A 26,718-nucleotide genomic window follows, 5' to 3' on the forward strand; every position below is an offset into this window, starting at 1 on the left:
TTTGCTTTCCACTGCAGAGTGATTTCTGTGGTGGAGGACTGATCCCTGGGAACTCCTACTGGAGAAATCTCTGTCTGAACTGAGTGTTTGACTCTTGCCTGTGGAACCTTCATTTACTGAGATGGTTTGGTTAATGCAGGCATTGTGTGCTCCTGCCCTAGTTAGAGATGCCTTGGCGTGGCTTTAGGTCAGAGTCATCATTTCTAGGCACAGGAATTATTTCTAATAGGAATGAGAGAGCTAAAAGGGTAGAAGGACACAAGAGGGAGACTTGTGTTTAATCTTCAAACATGGACTGTTAGTGTCTTTGTACCGTCTTAGAGGTGATGTATGGGCAGTGATGCTGAAACTTGGCACCTCTTAGGACTGATGGAGTCATCCCTCTGGGGAGGGAGAAATAGTGGTCATCTGTTTGGTTCTTCTGACCAGAGCTGACAAATAAAAAGAAAGAGGCTATGAAGGTATTGCTTCATGGTCTGGGTGAATCTCCTTTGTAATACTTAATAGCCAAGAAGTATAGGAGCCAGGAAGGAATCTATTCAGCACAGAAAAGATGAGGTTGACTTCCCTAGGGTACATCTGACTGTAGGGTCACTTTCTGAAGGCTCTCTGACCTTCTTCTGGTGAGGTTTCAACAGCTCAGAAGAGAACACCATGTGCTGGGTAGGCCAAGGTTACTGCCTCAGATCCTCCTCATTAGGGACAAAGTTTTTAACTTGCCTTAAAAACTTCTCCAGGAAACAGATGCAGGATTGTGCCTGGGAGGAAGGTTTGAGATTGACGGGAACTGAAGGATTTGGCATGCACAGAAACCACAGATTCATTTTTTTCAAGTTTGAGGAAGAATATGGTTTTTGTGCCATGTGGCCTAAATCTCCAGCCTTACATCCTAACAGCACATGGAAATCCATCATGTGAACACACATATGGACAAGCCATCTCTGGGAACACAGTGGCTGTGGGAGTAAAGCTGAATCTGGAAACAGATTGTTTCTGTGGTTGGTTGATGGGTTTAATCCCGATGTAGGCTGTCTGGAACACTCAGAGTGCTGTGGGCTGTGCAGTCACAGAGTGAATCCAAACCGTGGAGTGGGAGCAGAGACCCAGGTGACACAGAATTCTGTCTCTGGCATGAGACAGCAGCACATGGGAAAGAAGAGTGTAAGAATGGAGCAAAGCATCCATTGTTTCCTCTCTGTCACTCACTGCAGCTTTGGGACTCTCCAAGCTGGAAGCCACATGTTTGTCTCATTCTCCATTGTGGAATTTTTCCCCCCTGTAAAAGTTATCCAAATGAGCTCTAAACAGCTGAAATCTTTTTCAGAATCCACAGCATTCTGTGGCTACATGTTCTAGAGTTTAAGCACAAACATGACAGTAAATGATGTTTGCTTCCAGTATGTATATACTGTTATTGTTGAAAATAAATAGATAAAATGGTTTTAGATTTTGGTGTAGTGAATTTCTGTTATGCACAAAATGTGATTAAACTCATTTTAATGTTTGGTTTTGTGGTTTGTTTTTTTTTTCCTTTCCATCAAGGGTGCCAAATGCCTGATACTTTGAATTCATGGTTTCTAGTAGCCCAGCTTCATGTCTGGTAAGTGAAAAATAAAATAGTAATAAAATGATTTTCAGAAAATTGAGTTATATACAACTTGATGTGAGAAAAAGTAGAGCCTTCTATCCATGGTTGATAATAGAGGTTATATTCATTTTACTGATGACTGAATTTCAGCAGTTTTCTGCTGAAGAACAAAAAGTCCCATAGAGAATCTGACATCTCTTACATCTCAAAATTCCTCACTAGCGGAATGATCTTTTACATGAGTTTTCTAAAAGCCTTGCTCAGGCTATGTGGAAAAATCCTACTCGGGTCTTTTAGGAAAGGTTTAAATTTATGTAAAAGTCATTTAAATTGGGAGAATTTGTGGCGATGAGAAGCATTTAACAAATTATTGTACTGGCATTCTTTCACTTCTGAAAGGTATGTGCAGGGTGGTGAATGCCAGCTTGGCTGCATGTAAAAATATTTAACACCTTAAACGTGAAGTTTTTTGCCCTTTTTCATTTGCGAAAATAGTAGCCAAAAAAATCAGGTTTTCATCTAGCATGACATACTTATAAAAGTCAGAGGATGCACAAGGGATTTCAGTAATTTTTTAAGTGCCTGATCTTTCAGGGAACTGAAGTCCATAGACTTGGGTTCAGCTGTCCAAAGGCTGAAAGGAAGTTTGTACTGAAATAGATGCACTTAAGGCCCCTTGTTTCCTTTCCTCCTCCTTTTTCCCTTCCCTCCTTTTAATTTCCTGACTACTCGATATAGTGAAAGATGGGGCAGCTTATTACACTAAAGAGTGAATAAATGAGCAGAACCATTGAAATTATAATCAATTAATGAAATCGGTGGAACCACGTAAGGAAGACTCTTGAAATCTGCAGTTTATTTATTTCCTACTGTTCCCTGTGGGAAAAAGGCTTTAAAAATGAATCAATGAGCTAATAATTTATATAGGTATTTTGAAAGCTAGTGCAATAAATGTTAGAAACCAGACTGATTGTAAATATCTGAGAAAACCAAAGAGAGTTTAGATGGCTCTGCAGAGAACACACTTTTTTCATCTTGATATCTCATTGACAGGACAGTGTATCCTGTGATTAGTGCCCAGCATCAAATTCAAGATAAATTATAAAAATAAACAAGAGAACTATGACAGAGGTGAAAATGGTATAGGATAGGCACAAATTTCTAAGATCATAGCTACATTGGCTCCTTTTGAAGGTGGCCAAGAGTCACTGCCCTTCTAGCTGGTGATGTTATGGAGAGATTTGCTGAGGAGAATTGAAATACTCTTACATGTCAGATATGGTGGACAGGATGACAGCAGTATCCTGTATGAGCAGGAAGAAACCAAATCCCTCTGCCTCGTTGTGACAGCAGTGAAGATTCAAGTGTGGAAGTTAGCACTAGAGGTTAATTTTTCTAGGGTTTATGAGCCTGGCTCCTCTGTGTTCCTGGCAATTTCACCTGAAGAGCGCTGTCATTCCAGACCACAAATGAGAGATCTGGTTTGATATTCCAGGACACAGAGAAGCCTGTGACAGGTCTTCTCACTACCTGGATCATTGGGAAATGCTGTAGACTTTGCTTTTGATGAGATCAGTGGCCAGCACCCTGCCATGACATACTTTGCTTTCCCAGGCAGGTTTATCAGTATGTTCTCTGGGATTCTCTTCCTTTAGGCAGTTTGACCTCAGTAAAGTGGGAGCAGAAGTGTTTCTGCCAGCTTTGACAAGGTCAAGAACATCCTACTCCTGTCTGAAGGCTCCAGTTCTCTGTCTGTCCTGGTGGACCATTTGCCTCAGGGGCTAAAAATCCTTCTGATCTGGTGGCCAACAACCTGCCAGGAGATTCTCATCATCTGCTCCTGTTCCCCCTAGCAGAGCAGTCTGCATCACTTCCTTAGGTACTTACTTCTTCCTTCTTATTCAGCAGCTTATTTTCAACTGATTTAGAGTGTCTTCTGGAGCCAGAGAAGATGAGAGTTTTCCCTACTTTGGTAAACTTTGTCTTCTTCTCTTACTGTTGTCATTGCCCAGCACGTTCTAGTCAATTTTTCCATGCTTTTTGCATCTCAGCTTTAACAGACTTAAGGTGCTTGTCCGGGTAAATTGTTGTGTTACACATTCTGGTGGGTTCTCTTTGACTCTCTAGCTCTTAATACTTCTTGTCTGTGAATAGACCATTCCTACTGACCCCACTCAGAAAGAGAGGAATTCAGGCTCTCATATTTAGCCTCTGCTTTTGCAAACTTCTTTCAAGATAATGTTCCTTTGGAAACACTCCTGTGCCTTCCAATGCAGTGCTAAAATCATGCTTTAAAAAGTCAAACCATCAATATTACTTAGGAAACCAACCCATGATTATTCTTTCCTGAATATCATGTTTTTATAGGCCATTTCTGTTACTTCACACCTCTGATGTCAGGAGGACTTTTGGTTTATATTTAGAAGCCCAGACTTTTAGAAAAGCTCTTTATTTCTTCTGCTGGGTTTGCATTTTCCCATGCATCTAAATGGAGTATTGGCTGAATCCAGAGCTGTTACTGACCTGCCAAAGAAATTACTTGGGTGACTGCTGAGGAATGTCTTGGTTCAGTATTTATCATGTAGCTACCTTGAACTCCCTTCATATTTTCACCAGACCAAGCATAGTTACATCTCTGAAGTATTTAGGATCAAATAAGAGTGGTGCTACAATTCTTGTTCTGAAAGACTCAGAGATGTATTGCAAAAGTTCATCTAAGCATTATTTTTCACAGGGAAATCACTTAGGAAGGTTTTGATCAGCCTGAGGAAGTCTGGAGGAGAATGAGAGCCACCAAGTATATGTAGAAAACAGTTCCTGCAGGAAAATATTTTTGTGATTTGCATAAAGAAGCCTGAGGACACAGTACCATTTTGAAATGTAGTGCTTCAGAAGAAAGAGAATAAACCCTTTGTGTTATTGCACCAGAATAGAGAGATTTTAGGAATAAGTTTATTTGGAATGTCTCCGGTATTTAGTTGATCCTGCCTTAACCTGAGGGAATGGGCTACAACAGCCTAAACAAAGGCCCCAGGGGAGAGGAGGCTGCACAGCCAGGCTGGGTTCTGTCTGCTGGATAGAGCAGTGGTGGAGGTTGGCCAGGCTGAAATGCAGGAGAATGTGCAAACCTAATTAGGACCTGCGTAGAATTCTGCTGCTAATCATCATTCACTGAAGTGTAATGTCATGACAGAGCCAATGGAAAAGTCAGTTCAGGTGTTTCCTGCTGTCCCCCAAGCTGGTAGCTGTTCATGAGTGAGTTAAACAGAATAAAGCCTTCCAAAAAAGCTGTTGATAGTTGTGTTGTTAAGCCAGAGTAATTTCTTTGAACAACTATAGCATTGCTGCAGAAATAGCTCTGGAGTAACTGAGGAAGCAGGAATGAGTGGCCATATACAGTAAGGTCCGAGTGGGCCTTACCCTTAATGGCTCATCACAGCTTGATTCATGGCACAGGGCACATCACAGCAGTGATCAGAAGGTGTCAGCTACCATTTCTGGTGTTTAGGCCAGTCTGACATTCTGGGAACAGACAGAAGCAATTGTAGCTGAGGCTGTTGTGAGAAACTACGTCTCAGCTGACATGGGTTGAGTTACAGATGCTCCTGATCCTTTTCAGCTATCCTTTTTATAATTTTCTTCTAAGATAATCTCTCTGCATAACTTAAACACAGTGAAAATTAACCAACCCAACTAGTGTGAGGTAGATAGCTTTTTAAAGATAGTTTGGAGTAATTTTCCTTTCAGGGTTTGACGAAGATGAGTCAGTATTTGACTAAACTACAGAACAGGTTGTGCAGTGAAATGATGAAATGTTTCACACCGTGGTGATCTAGTTAGAAAGTTTATAGGCTTTAATGAGTCTGTATTGCCTCAGACAGCAGGTGTAGTAACAAAATACCAAACTTCCAAATAAGCTGCAAAATTCCATGATCTCACTCATGGTGCTGCAGAACAGCTCTGTGACAGCACTGTGCATCCAGACACAGAGCTCCTTTTAGGCTCCATGACTTGCAGGTTTTCCTCTGCACTCCAGTCCAGTCCTGCTCATCATTGACCAGTTGTTGCTGTTGTTGTTGTCTCTGCACTGCTCTCTCCTCCTGCTTCTCCACCACTGAAGGCACACAGGATAGAAAACTGTTTATGCTCAGGGGGAGATTTTCTTGCCTCTGAGTTTTTCACCCCTGAGTTAAGCTATTCAGCAAGAGAAGTATAAAAATGCTTTTCTTAGTGCAAAATTAGTCTTTTAAACTGAGTCTTTTTCTCTTTGACTTGTTAAGAGTGGTTAAGAATTTTCAATTGAGTAATTCACTTCTTTGTGCAGTTCAATTATGTAAATGTACTAGACAAACAAAGGTTTTGAAACTGGTAGAAGTAAACTGAGGTTTTAAGCTCTTTGTGCATTTGTTTTGTGGAAGGTCTGGACAGCTGATCTCTGACCACTGTTTGAGCAGAAAGCTTTGTCATCCTTCTGTGAGAAAATGAGGATTTGGTTTTGGTACCATCTTATTTGCTTTTTTGTGTGGGACAGTGGTTCTGACTAGCATGAAGAATGCAGGATGGCTGCAGATTTTGCTACCTTCAATTTTTGTCTCTGATTGTCCCTGGCAGTAGGTTTTATTTCTTTTACAGGTTAAAAAATACACTTCCTTTACTAATACATACACAAGATAGAACCCATCATAAAGATGGATATCTGTCCTTTTACAGGTCATCTCAGCATACTTCAGGTGTTTGTGATTTTTCCCTGTGGAGCTGGCATTCATGGGTCACCAAATACTTTTAATGCCTGTAGATCTTAGATTCACTAAAGAAATTAACCTATTAAGAAATAAATAATCATATGTTCCTTTTAGCTCTTGTAGCACATTCACCATTGTTAGCATGCACCAGCTCCACAGTGGCCTCCAGCAGCTCTGCTGTCTTGGTTTTACAGGAGCTGGGAGCAGTTTCCTCCCCAGCATGTCTGTGAAAAGTGCTGGCTTCTCTTAGCTCTGGTGTTTGAGCATGACCTTGTCTACAGACACTCAGTCAGTCCTGGATAGGCAGTTCTGTCTTTCAGCACAGGAGCAGAGTTGCTGAATGAGGTAGAGAAGATGGGACAGGTGACAGGACTGGTCCCAGCCCAGTGAGGAATCAGCCTGGGCTTCAGTTTGTGCTCTTTACAGATGTTTTATAAGAGGCAAAATAAAATGTTTGTTTTATTTTGTAGACAGAACAGCAGCAATGAAGTTCGAGTGGCTTTAATGCTTAAAGAAAAAAGTAAAACTCAACCTGATATTAAGATCTTACAGTGCACTTTGAAACCTCTGAGCTGGTCTTGCATATGGAGGTTTTGCCAGGTGGCTGCACATGTATCTAGATACCGCTGTAGTTGAAATAATTTAGGACATTGCAAATGTGGATTGGTTGAAGTCTGTAACTTGCTTAAGCTTTCCCAGCTTGGCTGGTTGGGCTCTTACAGCACTTGAGTGCACCAAGAAGCTGAGCTACAGCTGGCTCAGAGCCTGGGATTAGACAAGCCATGTGTTCCTGCTCCAGAGGGTGAGGTGTTCTTAAGGCTGAGGAATTCAGGTTGCAGTAGTGTTTAACTAGATTATAGTACTGTCAACATGAATAGAGTCCACTGTCACTCTTCCATAGCTGGATTGGCTAAAATCCAGCAGATGCCGCTCCTGAGTACAGAATGGAAATGTTTGTGATGGTTTATTATAAAAATAAATCCGTGTGTACTTTTCTCTTGATCACAAACATATACTATAAGAAGAACCTTAAATGAGCTGGAATGCATTTAATTTACTCTTTCCTTTTTAAAAAAGCCCAGGGGCTTTGACTGGTGTGTGCTCTTGCAGGATGTGCCTGGTGCGGCTGAAGCAGGAGGGCCGCACAGGGAAGTACATGTGCCGCTACATCGTTCACTGCATGTGGGAGGATGTCGAACAGCGTGGGAAGGTGATGGGGGTAAGTCCTCTCTGGTGCTGTTAATCCTGATGATTCTCATCTTTCAGCTTTTTTTTTATTTAAATATTATAGAAAAATGTTTGGGAATCAACCTGGTTGATTGCTTTACTAGCATAAGCTGGTACCTGCAGCCCTCACTCCTGACCATTCAATCTCTCAGCTGCTGTATTGAGCCACTGACCTTGCTTCTGAAAGTGCATTGTGGCCTGGATAAAGGTATTGATTTGTCTGAAATTAATTCATTTCCTACATGATTTGCTATGTGATTGCAGAAATGGATGCTCTACAGCAGAATGAGGATAGGAATAAGCAGCTGGGGTAGGGAGGAATGTGACTGGTGCCATATCTGTAGCTACAACTTCAGAAATTCCAGCAGAGCTCAGAGTTTTCTCTGTATCTAAAGTGGTAAAAGGAAAGTTAATCAACAAGGGGTTCTTGTCAAGTTCCTGCACATGACTGTAACTAGTCCATAGTGTATTTTTCATTTCGGATTCTCAGTATACCTGACCTTTATCACAAAAAAAGAAAAAGAACATTCTAAGGAGAGAGTAGTTCCAAGGAGAGTTCCTTTGCAAGTTTGAAGGAAGAGAAACGTTGAATCATTCTGGCCTATTCTGAGGAAGGTTCTGTTAGTTAGTTGTAGTGGTAATTTCTATATTTAAAGTATGAAAATGTGTTTCTCTAACCTTGTGTTGGTGATTGCTTGAAGAAAAGGCATTGCAGAGGCAGTGGAAGTAGGTGACAGCAGACCTGATACAGGTGAGGCTGCCTGTGTTCAGGGCACTTTTGTGGGAGAACAGGGCTGGCGAAGATCTCCTGTGTTGTCAGAAAGGAAGAGAACTGTTAAGTGATTAAATAGATGTTTGTCTATGAATAAAATAAATTATGCGGTTAGACAAGTGACAGTTTTCATGTAGCAGTAATTTCTGGCGTTTTGTCACGCCTTAGTTGTCAGTTCTATTGGAGAAGCTGCCAGGGTGTTCCTGGTGGTGCCAGTCAAGGGAATTAACCAGTGAGTTGGGATTTGGGATGCGATCACATAAGTAATTCAAGAAATTTCTCTCTCATTCTTTATTTTGTATGTGGTTTTAGAAGGCTTTGGTTCTGGTATAACTTCAGTTCTTCCTTTAGCAGTAGGGTTTGTTCCTAGCTGTTGGGAATTCCATAGCTTTACTCTGTTACACGTTGCTTTTAAAGACAAGGCATCCTGTTAATCTTCTTTTGAATTAAGTCTAAATTCAAACATCTGAGATTTTTTTGCTATATTAATGTGCTTAGATAAATTCCATTGTGGGAATCTCCTCTTTCTGGTAGGGTGCTGTGAGTGAGCCTGACAAATCAGATGTACTGGAGAAAAAGACTGAATGAAAGAGCTTCTTCATTTTTGTATTTACACAATGCCTTCCATATCATACAGATGGTTGATTCTGCTTTCTCAAGGAACTATACACAGCTCAGATCTTTACTCTGGGTGTAAATTTAAGGTCCTTCTGGAAAAGCAAAAAACCCCCCAAACCCAAAACAAACCCCAGCCAAACGTGTCACCTTTCAAAGCAGCTGAAATTATCTGTCTGATTCCACGGAGAAAATGAACCTTTGAAACAGAAAATGGTTTGATCCTAATTTTGTCTTCCGTGAACAAAGTGCTGGCTTGTTGTTTTCTCTGCAGGGTTGGAAGCAGCAGACAGCAAAGAGGAGCAAAGCTGGCTGTTTGCTGCCCTTCCAAGCAATGCAGGGCTCCGGAGTGAAGAATGCTGCAGGTTAGGCCTGTGAGAGCTTTTCAGTAAACCTTAGGGGAAAAAAGATAGTGCTTACAGGCAGTTCTTTTTAAAGGGATGCACAGGGTTTCCATTTATGCAAACTAAACTATTCCATTGCTCCACAAAATTCCCTGAAGTGTAAAAAACCTATCAGTGTCTTTATATTTTCATCCAGTCTGTACCCTGAAATGTTTATAGATGCATTTTGCAGTAGCATGGTTCCTGTGTGATGCAAATGCGGGAAGCTCTGAAGTTTATGGAATGCAGTTCATTCCCTGCCTTGTCAGATTAGGCATCTGGTCAGTTTATCCTTGAATTTAAATTGTGCAGTCTTTATAGGAGTGACCCTGCAGTGGAATCTCTAGTGTGCTTAGCTTGCAGTACTGTGATACTTATAATACATCAGACTGTGGCCTGGTGCTAACACAGCCTTTATGTGGCCATAGCAGATGTTCAGAGTAAGAACCTGCACATTTCAGGGATTAATCTGCAAGGCAGTTACACCTGTGTGTGTATTTAGTAGAGCTGAGCTACACAGAGGCCCCTTGGTTTAATGAGCCTCATTGGGTGAGAAGTGAACTCCTGAGCAGGCACTGAGGGGGAAGTGAGAAAGAAGAGTGGACTCTCCTGGGGAAAAATTTGGAAATCAGGACTGTTCTCTTCACTGTAGTCCTAGTGAGGGCTTTCGTTATCTTGCAGTGGTTTGTTTTGTTGTTGTTTTTAATCTTTTCTTTATTCCTGATCTTTCAGTCATTATTCATGGTCAGTCCCCTGTAGAGACAGGCTGAGAAAGTTGGTGCTGTTGCGGCTGGAGGAGAGAAGGTTGTGTGGAGACCTCCCAGCACCTGTCCAGAATCTGAAGGGGCTACAGGGAAGCCAGAGAGAGGGACCTCTCCTCAGGAACTGCAGTAACAGAAGGGGAGATGGCTTCACATTGAAAGGGAGGGAATTTAGGTTAGATATGTGGAAGGAATTCTCCCCTGGAAGTGTCCAAGGCCAGCTTGGAAGGAGCTTGGAGCAACCTGGGATAGTGGAAGGTGTCCCTGTCGATGGCAGGGGGTATAATGGGATGAGCTTTGAGGTACCTTCAGCCCAAAATTTTTGAGATTTTGTTGAGATAAACAAACTTCTTGATCTCTTCTGGTAATATTTATTGTATGTTAGATGAAAATTATCTATGCACTGATGTTTGAAGATGTTACCAGTTCCCTTGCTCCTTATCACTGCTTTATTTTCCTTCATCAGTGCCAGTGATTCTGGCTTCATATCCCACTACACTCATACTCTTGCATGGGCAGTTCCTGTTTTTTCCATGCTTGTTCACCCTTCTCCACTCACCTTCCTTCCCTTCACAGAGCTGTACCCTGACTGAAGTCTTTCTCACTTCTCACCTTTAGCAAGTGCAAGTTTTGAGTGACCAATAAAGGGCAGTTTCCCAAGTGCTACATTCTTTTTAGTAATCTTGACCTCTTTATTCCTAATGATTTTTTTAAACTGAAGCTGAGGTAATGACAGAGGATTTGTGACCTGATGGAGGCATATGTGTAACAGCAATTTATTTGCAAGTAATGTGGTCCTGCAATCAATAAATATCCTGCCTCCAAAAGAAGGTGGTCAAATGGTCAATCTACTATCAAGAATAGTAGATTAAAAAAAAGATAACATTCCATGTTCCTGTGTCAATGCTTTTAAACTTCAGAATCTGAGTCTTTCTCAGAAGTAGGGTAGATGAAAAGAAACTTTACTGAATACGTCCAGAGAACTAAATTATCATCTGCACAGATCCTAGGAGGTTAGGAAATTCCATTCTTTGCCTTTTCTCTCATGCAATGTATTAGAGGTCAAGATTTAACTATGATTCCTGTATTGTGGCGCAAGTGACAGAGCACCTGGGTGGAATTGCTGGCTGCATGCCATTAGTTTAACTTGCTGACATACTAAGTTGCAGTTCTTTAGCTTGCTTTCAATCTAGCAACAATGCCAGCACTTGATGCAGAAAATGGACACTATATTCCTGAAGCGATACTGATGGTTTATTGAAATGTGCCATTTGCTCTTAACTGGTTCATTGGAACTGAAAGGGGTAGAATGTAAAGCATTTTAACTGCAAATTTACATCATCTCCAGCTCCAAATGGAGTTTGTATTTTTTCAAAACTTGGTTGTTAAAACTGCTGAGGTCTAAATCTCTGCTACAAAGTTTTGGGACCTGTTAGTCTGAGCTCCTTCAGCACTCCTGAATGTCGGCAAGAGTCAGAAACCCAAACTTGACACAGCTGTAAAAACACACTGAGAGTCTGTGGCCTCAGCAAATTCTACTGGTGCAGGCATATTTCAGATATAAATTCTACTCTGCTGTCCCTAGTACTAATGAAGTCAGTCTCTTTTGGTGGGTTTGCAGCCAGGTGTGTCCAGTTCTGTGGCTAACCAGTGCTCTTTACTTAATTTTTCCACTAGTGACATTTCTATCAAACTTTAAAAACAAACAGAAAAATTGGCTTGATGCAATGGCTCCAAGTGTTAATAGTAACATTAGGCTGGGTAAAAGACTTCCTTTGGATCCTGCTTTGCCAGAGATCTCCACCTCGTGGCTTGCAGGGAATAGATTTATACTGTGCAAGCTGGCAGCTGCCTCATCAGTTTGGAAAGGGCTGGTGTCAGGACTAGACATTGCTGCTGTTTTCTCCTTAAGGGAGTTCTGGAGCCACCTGAGAATTAACGTGACTGATCTCAGTATTGTGCTTTAGTAACTGTGTGGATTTAAAAGTTGTTATAAAAGTTTGTTTTAATACCCTTTGATGAAGCTGCAAAATTGATAGGAAGGACATGTAGCTGTTCCCTGGAACAGGATTTCAGTTGATAACAGGACAAGAGATACGAGGGTTAAATAAATAAATTATAGACTTTCAACCACTCAAAAAATCCCAAACTGAAAAAAAACCAACACTCCTCCCTCCTCCAAGCACCCCACACTAATGCTTTTGGGTGCAAATCCTGTGGTGTCTCAGGAAGATCTATCAGGCTTTATTCTAACACTTGTAACTGGTTATAGGCTCACTTTACCTGCCTTGCTCGTGTATGTTGTGGTAGGATTCTGCTGCTGAAATGAATTAAAGTTGTTTTCAGTGCAAAATGACAATTTATTTTATAATGAATAAATGTTCTAAAAGCTGCCAATTCATTTTATAATGAATAAATGTTCTAAAAGAGATAGGACTAGGAGGGGCTGTCCAGTCCAGTTTACCAAACCTGTTTTAATTCATCATAATCTCACTTTCCTGTTTTCCCACCAGACCACTTAGACTCCTACCCTCTTTTTTTTCCAGGAACACATCTAGGTGTCTTTTGGATTCGTTCATTGACTCTGCTGTGTGTAGCACAATACAGCCTTTGTTACACTTTTAGCTGGAGCTGTTTATACCCAGTTACCCATAATTTGCTCTCAGTTACACTCATGTACATCTGAAGTAACAGCATCAGAATCAATACATGTAACTGAGAGCTGAAATTGGCTCTGGGAACTTGAACACCATTTTCTGTCTTGATACTCTTTCCACAATTGGAAAATTTCAGTTGATTAAAAATGCCAATTTACCTTACAGGAGCTACAGAATTTCCTAAAATCAGTTTAATTCTGTTTAAGTTATTCTTCCTATGGAGAACAAAAAGTTTGACCCTTGTAACTACAGACTCAGAAGGCATGGTCGGGGTGAGACCAGCAAGTTGTAGAATGGCTTTAGAGGATGAGAAGACAGGGTGTAAAATGGATACAATTTTAAAATAGAACTTGATCTTTGTATGAATTGAAATGGGAAGCTGCTGGACTGAGATTTTCAGGGGTCTCTCTCCAGGCCTACTTCTAAAATCTGATGGGAAGTCACGGAGTCAGTTTTGGATGCACAGAAGTGAAACTACATTTTTGGGAGAGAATGGGGCAGAAGGAAAGTGGGTGCAGTATTTTGGGGCTGGAGTGGGGAGTGGGATGAAGGGAATGTGCTGAAGTAAAACATTGCAGAGAAGGTACTGACTTTGTTGAGGAAATGGACTGGGATATGAGACAGAGGATAGTGTTCAGTACAGTTTAAAAAGTTTTGAAAAACCTATAGAACTAAAGAAGAGAAGCTTGAGTTTTAAATTATCTATGTATATTTTGAAATGCTCTACTAGGACATTTTAAGGAGAAAAATGTTACGATTTTTGATGACCACTTGGAATATATAAAATTTCACCAGTTTCTAGTGTTCCCTTTAAAAAAACCAAAGAAACAAAACTCTTGCCAAAGTAGTGAGATCCAAAATTGCTCTGTACTTTTTGTGAGGTTTTTTAATAAGATACCAGATATTGTATGATTAGTTTTACCTGAAGTTATTGTTTCAAGAACATCACAAAAAAAAAAAAAAAAGTTAATCAACCCTTGATCTTTTCTCAAAGAGCTTGAAAGTTCACATTGAATTTCCAGTACTTTGTCATTTCATAATGAATAATAATAGGTGCTTTTCCAGAGGAAATTCAGTAAATTTGATTCTGGAAATCTTAATAATTTAAATATGTAGGATAGTGCACACCTTGAATTATCTCAACTGTGATGATGTCTGGAACAAACTGTAATGATGCAAATAGAGCTTTACTTGAAGCTTTGAAATATGGGTCTCTTTCTCAGGTTGTTTGTGATGTAGTTGTTCTAGAGACAACATCTGTGGAACCAACACACCGGGTGAAATGTTTGGGCCATGCCGAGGTACCTGGTATTGAAATCAAGATATTATAAAAGCTTGGGTTCTTTTCAGCTGGCCTGCCCCAGTTTTCTGGCATAAAGAAATCAATTCTGGCACAAAAAAATCAATTTAAATTTCCCAGATGTCTTGGATCCTGTTACTGTAAGGTGGTGTTGTTGGCCTGTTCTGTGCCTTGCTTGAGTGCCTGCAGGAATTACACTGGAAGCTCCTTTGTGGCACTTTTTCTAGAGATACCTTTTTTTCAGTATTATGTATTTTTCAATATTATATTACTCTATGTTCATTATAAAGGGAAAGGTTCTTCCCCCAGAATGTGCTTTTAAGTTCTTTCATAAAAACAGAAATAATACCAAGACCAGAGTCTTTTCTAACCCAAACCAAATAAACCATTGAGAGCTTCTCTGTTCTTCCCATATTTTTTAATCACATTGTTGCTTGTGCTTTTCTCTCCAGATAGAAAGTCACTGATATCTTGAGTCTTGTATTTTCTTGTTAGAGCTTGGTTTATTTTTTGCTTCCATTTTCTGAGTTCTTTGGCCCATTTTATCCATTTACAGAACTGGCAGCTCTCTGAAACTTTGTGGGTGATTTTTGTTTGTTTGTTTGTTTTGTTTTTGGTTGGTTGGTTTTAGTTTTGGGTTTTTTTGACAGCTTTTGCTAACTGCTCCCACAGGAGAGCAAAAAATAATGATCAGGAAGTGCAAGTGCAATCCCTGCAGTAAACCCAGTGCCTGCTTCCACACTTGCTGGCTCCTCTGATTTCTTTTACAACCCTAATAAAGCAACAGCATAGGATACTTCTGTACACATCTAGGGAAACCAAGGTGCTTTTCTGTTTTCCGTTCTGGTCTGGGAATCTCAGTGGATTCTGCTCCTTTTTCTGTCCTCAGTCTTTCTCTTCTCTTTCTGGTCTTACATAGCACTTGCTTAATCTCTATTAATTAGTTAATTACCATTACACTTCTGTAAGAGCTTGAATGTTTTTATTTCATTCAAAGGTCAGGAAATAATGCCAAAGCTTAAAATACCCACGTATCTAATTTTGGAGATCTCTCTTTGTTGATAGCAAAGTGTTCATTTGTGTTGATTTTCAAGTTTGTCAGGAGGCCTTGACGCCAGGAGAATAAGTGCACATAAAAGAGACAATTTTATGATTGTGATGTTGTGGATGGGAGGTGAGGTCAGTACAGTCTTTGTCAATGTGAAACGAGCAACACTGGTCTGAATGGATTTTCACAGGGCTTGGGGATCCAGAAGGATCTAGCAGGGAACAGAAGGGGCAGAGCTGTGGGTGAGCAGGGGTTTTAGGGGGTGTCCCCTGAGCTTTGGAGTCATCTGTCTCATTGATGCTGAGTACCAGCAATTCTGTTTGGAGATGCTGCTTCAATAATTCATTTTTTAGAAGTGGGGAAGTGGCAGAGCCTCTGTAGTTGGTGGAAATAACAGGACTAAAGCCCCAGAGGACAAAGCCAGGTACCAAGAGCTTAAAAACAATGTGTCTCCTTGAAAGCGTCCTAAATTTACCCTTTTTTATTTCCCGTTTTATTATGTTCTTGCAAGAGGGAAGATAGCCCATATATAGGTTTAATCCATGTTATTCAGGAAACTGTGTAAGGAAGATTTTGGCTTCTTAAAATCCTTGCTCATGCTTTTAGGATCTTCTGGAAGTTTATTTATTCACAGCAGCATAGAGTTTGAATGAAATGTAGAAGTAAGATGGAAAACTCACAATATCTTACCAAGCAGCATTTGTATGGTTCACTTTCCTCCCTTGTCTTTTACTTGAGGGCAGAACTGGGGTAGAGAAATAATTTTTGTTCTCTTCTGAAAGGTTACAGTAATAAAGAAACTCTTGTTAACATCAGAGTATATGGCAGGCAGGAGTTTTCACAGTCTGGCATTGTTTATTTTACCAGCAATTTGGAACCTTCTGCACTCTTAAAATATTGGCAAGAAAATATTTAACTGTTAACTGTTCCGTGGCCTGTGTGTGTTTGAAGCCCTGGGGAGGAGGAATGCTTGGGGAAATCGGGTTTTTCTCAGCTTATGATTGAAACCAGAAGGTGCAGAATATTGGTAGAAGGTGAAAGCAATGTGACTTCAAATTAGAATTTTACCCAAATGTGGAACTGATGGGAGAATGTCAAACAGGTCACGTATGAGCAGGGCCCTGCTAGAAGAGCCAGTAGAGGCTGATGGAGCAAACACAAATCAGCCAGTCTGCCAGGCACTACAGAAATTAATTTGGAAAGGTGATAGTAATTGTGAGTATTTGCATTTATCCTGGCCTCTGTCACTGGATAAAGATTGTAGCAGTAAGGATTAGTCTGGTGAATTGCTGACTAATTGTAAGGACAATAGCAATTGTCACTCAATTTGAAATGAAATAAACTTTTTTTTGGACAGTTTCTTTAGGAGAGGAGATGGCTGCCTTGCTGTTCCCCTCCAACAGAAGCTTGTTCTGGTCCCAAATTCTGGAGAAAGAATGTTTTTTTGTGTTCTTACTATTTTTCCCCTAGGGGAGGATGACCTATAGGGTATGAGCAGGATCATTCTTGCTCATATTACTACATAAAATGTACCCTCTTCCCATGAGGGTATTAAAGGTTATGGTAAAGGGAGCAGGGTTTTTAATAGCACTAGCACTTTTCAGGTGAAATTCCTGCCAAGTCAGCAAAGTAACCTGATGTCTGGTGTCCAGGATCATCTAATGAGCTGTGCCTGTGCTGCTGGAAGTCAGGGCAGGAAAGAGCAGAGACCCAGACAGGAGAGATACCACCCAATATCTGCAAAGGTCAGCAAAAATGGATGAAGCTGAACATGCTCAGAGGTTGTGCTCCTGTCGGATGAAGATCCAGTGTGTGCTGTGGCTGCCAATGACCAGAGATACTTGGGATAAAGGCTAAGAAACAGAGCTTTTGGTCAGTTCCTTCTGGTACATTCTCCTGGTATTCACTAATGAGTAACTCGAGAGCTGCACGGGGACCGCCGGTTCAGGATCACTGACAGAAATCCTCCAGGAATGTGCAGTCCTTTGTTACCTCTTCCATATATTTTGCTCTTCAATGCCCTGTGACAATGACTTCTGCCACTTAAATGCATTGCATGAGAAAACACATAAATGTTAAAATATTATTTGGACATTTCATTAGATTATTTTCTACTTACCTGCTTGATACCACTCATGATTTTACCTCTCCACCATCTTCTTCCTCATTTCATCCTGAAAAGTTTCCTGAGTGTTTCCTCATACGTCTTCTCATGTCTTCATGGTCTTTTCTGTGTGTTTTCTACTACTTTTAGATCTGTTCAGAGATTAAAAGGTAACAATTATGTGCAGCATTTTATACACAGTACATTATGGATTTATGCAGAATAGAGTTCTTCTCTTGGTTTATATTCTTTTCATAATAATTCCTAACATTTATTCATCTTTTTCTTCACTATTGAATTGTTGAACTTATTTTTTCCCTCTTAAAGATCCATCTTCAAACTGTAGCTGCTGAACGTGTGCATGTTGTTAAATAGGTTTTATGGAATTTTTTCCTTAACACCTACTACTAGTACCTTTATCAGCATTGAATATCACTGGTCATTATTATCTGTGATTTTTATTTTCATTTACTGTATTTTCTACTAATTTGTACTTACTGTTTCTGCTGAAAGACTTTTCAGAATGGATGCCACGTTTCCTGTCTCTGCACCCTGTAATGTTAGCTAAGATGTTTCGTTTACTTTAGTACTTTATAATCCCTGGAATTTTGTTGCTCTTGACCTTTATTAAGTTATCTGGAGCCTTTCTCTATGGGTGGATTATATCACCTGGAATATGGACTGGGAGTGTCTAAAGCCAGAGTGGACAGGGCTTGGAGCAACCTGGTCTGGTGGAAGGTGTCCCTCCTCATGACAGGGATTAGAAATGGATGGGCTTGAAGGTCTCTTCCAACACAGATTATTCTGGGATCATTCTCTGACTCTCAAAATCCTGAATGCTGTGCGAAGGTGATGGAGCAGTGAGTATTCCCTGCCTGATCTGTGGAAAGACTGGGCCAGCAGAGGAAGCCAGCAGAAGCCAGTTTCAGGGGTAACCCACCAGAGGAGATGGATCTCTTTGGGGTAGAAGACCAGGGTGCTTCTTGCTGAAGCACATGGTGAGTGCAGAAAATTCCTTGGACAAGCTGCTAGACATAGAGACCTCTTCTGGAGGTTACTCTCTAAACAAATAGCAGGAGTTGGGAGGTATTTTTAGCTGAGATTGGTTGGGAGAATCCTTGGAGAAAGTATATATCAACCTTTGTAGGGTTTGGCCTTTTCCCAGGGATTCTGGCTGCTGTTGAAGGCAGGATACCCTGATAAGTGGCCCCTTGGTCTGATCAGTGTTCCTGCTGTGTGACACTTTGACAGTCCCTAAGATTTGTCTCAGTGAGGAGCTGGAGTTTTTACAGGATCTCTGTGAGTGCTCATGGTGCATATTTACCGTAATGATTTATCTACCTTTACTACTGTCTTCTCCGAGTGCTTCTTTCAAACTTGGTTCTGAAATTTCCTTTATCAGTTTATTAGGCTGAATTCCTGATTCAGGCTTGTTCAGAAACACATTGATGATTAGCTTTTAGGCTTTTAGCAACTAGTTTTTTCAAGAGGCATTACAGGAAAGTCTCTTGACAATTGCTCACCTTACAGAGAATCAACACAACTTTACAAAGCACAGCAATTCAACTTCTTTTCCCTGATCTTTTCTTGAGAGGTTTGTCAGTGAGCTCTGCCAGCCATGTTCTGCAGGGAAGCAGGAATTTGGAATAAGCCATTAAATGCAGTTCAGATTTTACTGTGATTTCCTCTGCATCTGTAACTGTTACCGTGGCAGAGCTTCCAAATCAATAAACCACAAGATAGGAATAAACCTCATTTTCTGGACAGCAGAAAGATAGGGGTGAGCATCTGCTTTTGCTGAAAGATGTAGGTAATGTTGTAAAACTTACTTTTCTGTGTCTTTCTTGGAATAAACTTGCTCTGAGGAGCCTTATTGATGATTGAACAATCATCAGTTGTGAAGGTAGAGCATGCACAATTTTTTCCATTAACATGTTGGTTTTATGGATTGAAGATTTTGGCAGGAGCTGGTTCTGCTATAATTCAACATTTAGCTTTTGTCTAGGTTAAAAGAATATTGGAGTAGGTTATCACTGAATACTGAAGAAGGCTTTAAAGATTGTTCTCCGAAGTTAATGATTATGGAGGCATATTGCAAAATTACTTAAATTTTTAAAAATAAGAGAATTTATCTGAAGAGTTAATATTTAAAGCATACAGGACTCAAGCTGTGGCTAATTACAAGCAGTGATCTGCTTTCCAGATAAAGTAGCAGAGCAGTTTAAAAAAGAGCTCAAAAATTGAAGATTGGAAAAATAATTTCTTCAATATCTTTGTTGTTTCACAAGTATGTGCCTGAAGGAATTGGTCATTGTGGCCCCTTGCTACAGAAATCTTCCTAATATTTTTTTTAATTTAATCTTTCTTATCCTAGCTACAGTCTCAGTCATGTCAAAGTTACTGTCCTGCAAGCAGTAGTGATGTTACAGGATGTCCGTTTAATGTCATGTGTGTTGTAACACAGTGTTTTGAGTAAGCATTCAAAAAGCCCATATATAAATGCTTATATATTATTTATAAATAAGATAAACCATATTAAAAAAAAACCTAATTCTGTCCAATTGCAACTTGAGAGAAGGGACATAAAAAAGCCTAAATATTACTGCAGTGACATTTTATACCGTGAAAGGTTGGTCCTGTATCTCCTTCAGGAACTCTTGCTGATATTCCTGCTCCAGCAGTCAGAAGTGAGAGTGGTTGATGTTTATGGCAGTGGGGCTGCAGAAGTCCCCAGAGTGGACTCAGCCATGACAAGATGAGTGTACTCAGACTTGTGAAACTTGTTTTGCACAAGGGATGGATTAACTTTTACTGTATCAGAATAAACCACTACTTTGCTGTTGCAACTTCGACCCCTCCAGGAGTGTGCTGCTGGTGAGGTGTGACAGTGCACCTGGAATAGGTCAGTCCTGGTTTGAAAAGGTGACTGTGCTGACACATCCATTGTGTACAGGTACAGGACCAAACACATTGTACAGAGAGGCTATTTATTCTAGCAGGAATGGTATAATGAGAATGAGGGGGTGGAAACCCAAGCCAGAAAATTCAAATATGAAATGAGATACACATGTTGAACTGTGAGAGGTGATATGCTTTAGCCAAACACAACCTAGTGAGCTTAGTACAGGGGGAACTCGGTGAAATGTAATGGTCTGTGATATGCAGAGGGTCAGGTTCTATGATCTAATCATTTCTTCTGGCTGAAATCTCTTTATAAAAAAGTCTAGTTCAAGCATAACTTACAGCCTAAAGAGAGGAATTGCTGCCTGGAATTCAATGACTAGTGCTTGTATGAAGCAGTTAGAAGTGCCCCTTCTGGCTTTATAGTCTATGGAAGGATTAATGTGTTAAAGTAGCTTAAGGGTGCAACACGTGCTGGCAAAAGCTGAAGCAGAAAGAAACTCCTGTTGCAGTGCTCTCAGACAGTGCAGCCCATGTCCATCCCAGCTGGGGCAGTGCTGGCAGGACCCAGCTGTGCAGTGACACTGCCAGGGATCCCATGTCCTGCTCTGAGGGGATGGGCTACACCTTGGCACCCATCCGAGGGGATGGGCTTGTCCCTAGGCTGGTGGCTCTCAGGTGGCAGAACACATGAGAGCCCATGGAATTGTTAAGATTAGTAAACACCATTCAGATCATCTAGTCACCATCAGTCAAATGCAGCACCTCCTCCATGTTCACCATTAAACCACGTCCTCAACTGCCACATCCACGTGTTTTTTGAACCAGAGATGGTGACTCCACCACTACCCTGGGCTGCCTGTGCCAATGTTTTAAAAGTCTTTCTGTTGTTTCTTTTCCTTCATGTCCAATCTAAACCGCTCCTGGCACAACTTGAGGCTGTTCCTCTTGCCCTGTCATTTGTTACCCTCCAGTCTGCGCACCCTGATCCTACTCTGCACCGTGAGCCAAAGCAGGTGGGGAGGAGGAGGAGATTCATTACCAGAGGAGGCTCTTGGTCCATCACAGGACACTGATATGGACTGATTCTAGAGCAGCATTCACTTTAAATACCATGTCCACATGTTAGGTGTTTTGCTACATGTCCAGCAGTACAGGAGAGCACTGTGCTCTTACTTCCTTAGAAATCTTCTTAGAACACAAAACCTTCTGTGAGATGTGTCTGCTGCACGTGGCTGTTGGATGATGCACATGAACTCCTTGAGGCTGAAGATGGTTTATTCACTGTGACGTGGGAAATCCAGCAGCTGCTTGCTGCAGTTGTCCCACAGGCAGAACGTGGACTCATGGAGCCTTTCAGGGAACAGATGTGACCTGTAGCAGGAAGATAATGCTAGCTGTACATTTCCTTGTTTCAGACGTCTTGTAAAGATGAGATGTGTACCGAAAATGGGTTCCTTGTTTTGAGCTAACACAGTCCTGTGTCACTCAGCACATAAATCTGTCCAGTGACAGCTCTGCACTGGGCTGTTCCAAGGAAGGCAAAGGGGTAAAGTCCCAAGAAGAGCTCCAGATGTTACTGATTTTTTTCCTTGTTACTAGCAATTACTCACTTGGAATTCTCTAGCAGTTTTTCTTCTTTATAACAAACTGTGGAAGAGTCAGCAGAATCATGACAAACCAGATCCTGAAACTGGCTAGTGGTAAGAACTTGTACAAGCTTCGAAAGAGGAAACACTTCCAGCAAACACTGCTTTGGATTTGATCATTTTTCTTGCTTTATAAAGAAGGATTTTTTCCTTCAGTATTAGTACTTGACTGATGCCAGTTGTATTCTTCAGAAACTGTAGTATTCCTTTAAATATAATTTCATTGCCTAAGATACAGCTCCATCCCCAAACTCAGATTTTATATCTGAAACTGTCTTTTAAGGTGTATTTATTACCATGTTGGTTTAACTTGGTCATCTCCTTCTTCAATCTGTTTCTTGCTAACTTAAAGCTGCTGCACTTTGGTTGTAGTAGGGAAAGCTGCTTCCCCAGGGATGTATAGTCCAGGACTTGTCTCTGTAATGGGACTATTTGTTTTCTTTGCCCCTTGCAGTTGCCTGCTGTAACATTTGTAGTATGTGTTAAGTAATCCTTGAGGTAACATTTTTATTATGTCATAAAAAGTGCGTGGCAAATATATAATAACTCATGGAATTTGTTTGTTTAAAATGGAAGGATAATTTATTGAGTGTGTTACATGAGACCTGCTCCCCCTTATTAGAGCTGTAGAAGTGCAGCTTATTTAGAAGTATGTTCTATTGAGAAAAACCACGATCTCTGACATGCATAGAAGGTTTGAGCATGGTTGGGTAGAAATGACATCATAGTTTATATACTCAATAAAAATTTAATTAAGTCATTACAGAAGTTGCAGTCATCATTTAACCCTCTGATTTCTTATGTTTAGTTCTTTTTTTAAACATTCAGTAATAACCAGTCTCCAAATCTTGATAGCCTATAAAATATCTGCATGAATTTTAATAGCTTATATTAATGGAAAAATATGAGTAACTGACATAAAAGGAATTTTCCTTGTGTTTGCACTATGTGCATTGCTATAAAAATCAACAGATGAAAAAAGACAGTGGTTTAAGAGAAGAGTATATGGACTGGAAATTTGTTCACTTGGCAGAAACTAACTCATATTTTGATAAAAAAGCTGTTGTGTATTTGCCAAGGTGAATACTTGTAAGGATATTGAGAGAGAATTCAGGACAAGGGGTTCCCAATGTGGTGGGTGTGATGGGCTGGTGTCTCTGGTGTGTAAATCCTGTCTCTGCAAAGTGCAGTGTCACACCTGAGTGTCTGCTGGTGTGCAGGGCTGATGGGCCTTGTCATTTGTACTTCTGGAGCATGTGAGAGCTGTAGAAAAGAAATTCTTTGTGTCTCTTGGATCCCTCATGGGAATCAGTACAAAGAAGAGGCTTTACCAAAGCGTAGCTGGGCCCTTGGGAGAGAGACTGCATCACTTTGTTGGTAGAGGTAACAAGTAGAGGCAAGAGGGACAGACAGTGTGGATGAGGGAGATGCACAGAAGGCATTTCAGCCATCCCTCTGCACCCAGCAGTTGGTCCAGTCCCATTTTAAGCTCACATGGGGTCAGTTCTCAGGCCAACGGGTGGCTTAGGCCAACCCAGCAAATACTTAAGCAGTTATTAAATTTAGTTAAAGGTCAGTGTGGAACTTGGACTGAGTCACACTTAGAGCATGGGGGAAGTTGCTGTGTCATCACAGACTCTGAAAGAGGTTTAATCATAGTCAAAAACTTGTGAGTCTGAGCTGCTAGAGATGCTGGAGAGGCAGAATTCATGTTCTTGCTGGCTGAGAGTCAGTCTGGGCAGTACATGAGGAGCAGTGGCAGAGTGGTGTCTCTGTCTTTAGCATTCCAGTACTTCCACTGTAGTAGCACATCCAGCCCTGCAGTCCGTGCTTTGGGCAGAAAAAAAAAGTTGAAAACCCTTGGAGTTTCCACAGATGAATGAAGGTCTGAAATAGCTGCTCAATAGTGAAGCTACAGAGGGGTCTCTCTGCTCTTGGGCTGTGCTGCCACTGCAAGAGCAGCCTTTCTTCACACTCCCCCAGCGGCATTTTCTCTCCATTCCTGCAGCTGGTGGCAGAGCTGTTGGCTGGGATGTTCCTGGCAGTTGTGTGTTGAGTAACACCAACCTCAGAATTAAAGGAGCTGTGTCATGGGGGGTTTACAGAGAGACTGACTTTTGTTTGCAGCCAAATATCAGTGGGGTGGGCTGGGGCACTGGTGGTTCTTTGTCCACTCACAGTGAAACTGGGAGTATTTTATCCTCTTCTCTTCCTTAGAGCCTGTACTAATGGTTTTCTGGTTTGTTTGCAGATTAATTCTACTGTTCTAAAAGAAGACTTGAAAAGGATGGTAGAAAATTTCTATGCAGCTCTGTTTGGATACGATGAGGTAAGAAGGCTGTTTTCAGGGAATGTACAAATAGACCATCTAATTCCTGAACACAGAGTAGTCCAGATGAGTAAAACATTCACTGTCCATTTCTTTGAAGAAATCTTGCGTTAGGGAAGCAGTCTTGAATCAAAGTTCTTAGAAGAAAACAGCACAGATTGTATGTGTTTGAACCATGGGGTATGGAAGGTAGGGTGTTCTTTGTGCTACTTCACTATCCCTTCTTGGCCACCACTAAATCATTTCCTCCCTCTGAATCCTGTTGTACTCAGCTGTACTTTGAAAGCAAAGAGAGGATTTATAGAGTATTTATAGGGAGTCTATGCGAGAATATTTATAAGGATTGCCTAATAATACAGAGAGGCAAAAGCACCACTCTGCACAAGTGTCTGCAGGACTTCCAAGAGGAAAATACAATTACATATTTTTTTTTTCTCTAGTGAGTGTTGCTTTTCAGGTGCTCTTATTCACATTGTGATATTTTTTTGCACAGTGATTTGCATTATTAATATATTGTAAGTGTAACTTCATAGAATTGTGGACAGTGTTACACATGCAAGGTGTAATCTAGTTTTAAGTATAGCCAGGATGTGTCTGCTGGTGCTTTGTTGACACTCTTTTTGGAAAGATAATGCTGCTTTGATTAAAGACAGATGTTGACTTTTTTTTTTTTAACTGAATGTTTTAAAGTCTTTTGCCTCTAGTAAATGTGTCAGCAGAAGACAGGAGTTATGAGCCTGTTGTGATAACACCACATAATCTAAAAAGACAATAAAAGCTCAAGACAATTTGGACAAATAACATTAGTTGGATGTTGTTCTTGTATAAACCAAAGCTAATATTAGATTTAACTGGAAAAATCTAGATAGTTCTTGATGAGTAGGATTTCTCTCTCATTTATAATGAAAACTAAAAAAGTAAAGAAAAATAGCAAACTCCAGACTACAGTTCTAAAACATTGGATTAAATATCCTTTAATTTTTCTTTTTAAAGTGTCAGAGCTTCACACATTCCCACGGGGTGGTGCTGCCTTCTCTGTAAGATCACCATTTTTATGGTAAAGATTTCATAACACAGAAATGCAGTTATCAGCTGCGACGTTAGGAATACCCGGACCCAGGTTTTTTCCAAATTAACTTGCCAGAAAATTGGTTACAGGCTGCTCTGTAAATTAATTTAAGACCAGGTCTGTTTTTCCATTCTGGGAAAGAGTGATGTTGCTGCCTTTCCATGTGCAGAGCCCATGGCAGCTGTGGGCTCTGGGACAGGTGCCGTGGCCAGGGGCCAAGTACACAAATGGAGGTGTCTTGTTTTCAGACCTTCTTCACATGCAGTTTTTAATCCCCCTCTGTACTTCCCTTTAGGGAATCTTGTCTGATGATCATGTTCTGGCAGCAGCTCTTTGGAGGAACCTTTTTAACAGGAACTGTGATGACCCTCGGCACTTGGAGCTGCTCGTGGAGTACGTGCGCAAACAGGTACGGCCCACTCAGCCTCTGCTTCAGGATGGGGAGTGCTTTCTTTTATTGCTTGCATGTGTAGCTCACTTCTCAGAAATAAATCTGATTTTAATATTCAGTAATCATTTTTAAGGAGAAGGTAAAAATCTGAAAACTGGATGGTATTTATTATAGAGTCCTGGAATGTCCTAAGCTGGATGGGACCCTCAAGGACCACCCAGCCCAGCTCCTGTCCCTGCACAGACACCCCAACAACCCCACCCTGGGCATCCCTGGCAGAGCTGTCCAAAGGCTTCTGGAGCTCTGGCAGCCTTGGGGCCATGCCCATTCCCTGGGGAGGCTGGGCAGTGCCAGCACCCTTTGGGGGAAGAACCTTTCCCTGAAATCCAGCCTGACCCTCCCCTGGCACTGCTCCAGCTGTTCCCCCAGGTCCTGTCCCTGGTCACCAGAGAGAACAGATCATTATTGCAGTTTGATGACAAACGGCTGCAGAGGAATAAATAGATTTTTGAAAGCAATCCTGCTCACCTATTTCTGGACCTGTGCTATGGAGGGACTTGACAAAATGTGCCAGAAATAGGCTGCAACTTGTAGAATTGTTAGCAATGTTAGAGAGTTGGAGTTCTCATAGTGAAATAGCACATAGAACTTGAAAGTCTCTTGGTGACCTTTGAGAAAAAGAAACAGATGGGTTTGTTTTCCAGAGTTATTTCTGTTTCTTTCAGTTCTGGAGGAGACAACACTGAGTAGTGTTTGTCCTCACAGCCCTGAGGAGATTTGTGAACCAGATCTCTAGAAAATGTTGGTGGGATAAAGTCTGTGTGAGCACCAAAGAAAAGGGGTGAGAGAGGTTATGGAGGAAAAGTGGAGGGTGTTGGACAGGAAATTGAAGGCCAGAACTTTCACAACATCATTCTCTGTTATGTTTCCAGTACCATATTCAGGATCAGATAGAGGTATGGAGAGACAGTACTTGTGTGTGAGTCAAAAATGGGAAATAAAGGGCTGAGCTTCCTAAGGACACTCAGGGAATGCCAGAGAGTTCTTGGGAGGGACTGGCTTAATTAAATACTGAAGGTTGCTGATGTTCACGGGTGAAGCTGTAGGAAAGTTTGCTGGGGACAAACACATATAAAAAGTATGTAATTTAGGATCATTTCTTGACAGATGGGGAATTTGTTG

At 41.0% G+C, this 26,718-nt stretch overlaps 1 protein-coding gene across 1 annotated transcript in view; it reads left to right on the top strand.

Annotated features, from left to right (window-relative positions):
- Positions 1-26,718, top strand: part of UQCC1 (ubiquinol-cytochrome c reductase complex assembly factor 1) — a 46,092-nt gene that overhangs the window by 16,925 nt on the left and 2,449 nt on the right. The window contains exons 6-9 of the mRNA XM_083873246.1: positions 1,543-1,600; positions 7,441-7,549; positions 23,999-24,076; positions 25,441-25,554. Of these exons, the coding sequence (XP_083729372.1) occupies positions 1,543-1,600; positions 7,441-7,549; positions 23,999-24,076; positions 25,441-25,554 (359 nt within the window). The remainder of the gene's footprint in view (positions 1-1,542; positions 1,601-7,440; positions 7,550-23,998; positions 24,077-25,440; positions 25,555-26,718) is intronic.

The sequence above is a fragment of the Zosterops lateralis genome (assembly GCF_965231275.1).
Source record: "Zosterops lateralis genome assembly, chromosome: 16".
In the NCBI taxonomy this organism is placed as follows: Eukaryota; Metazoa; Chordata; class Aves; order Passeriformes; family Zosteropidae; genus Zosterops; species Zosterops lateralis.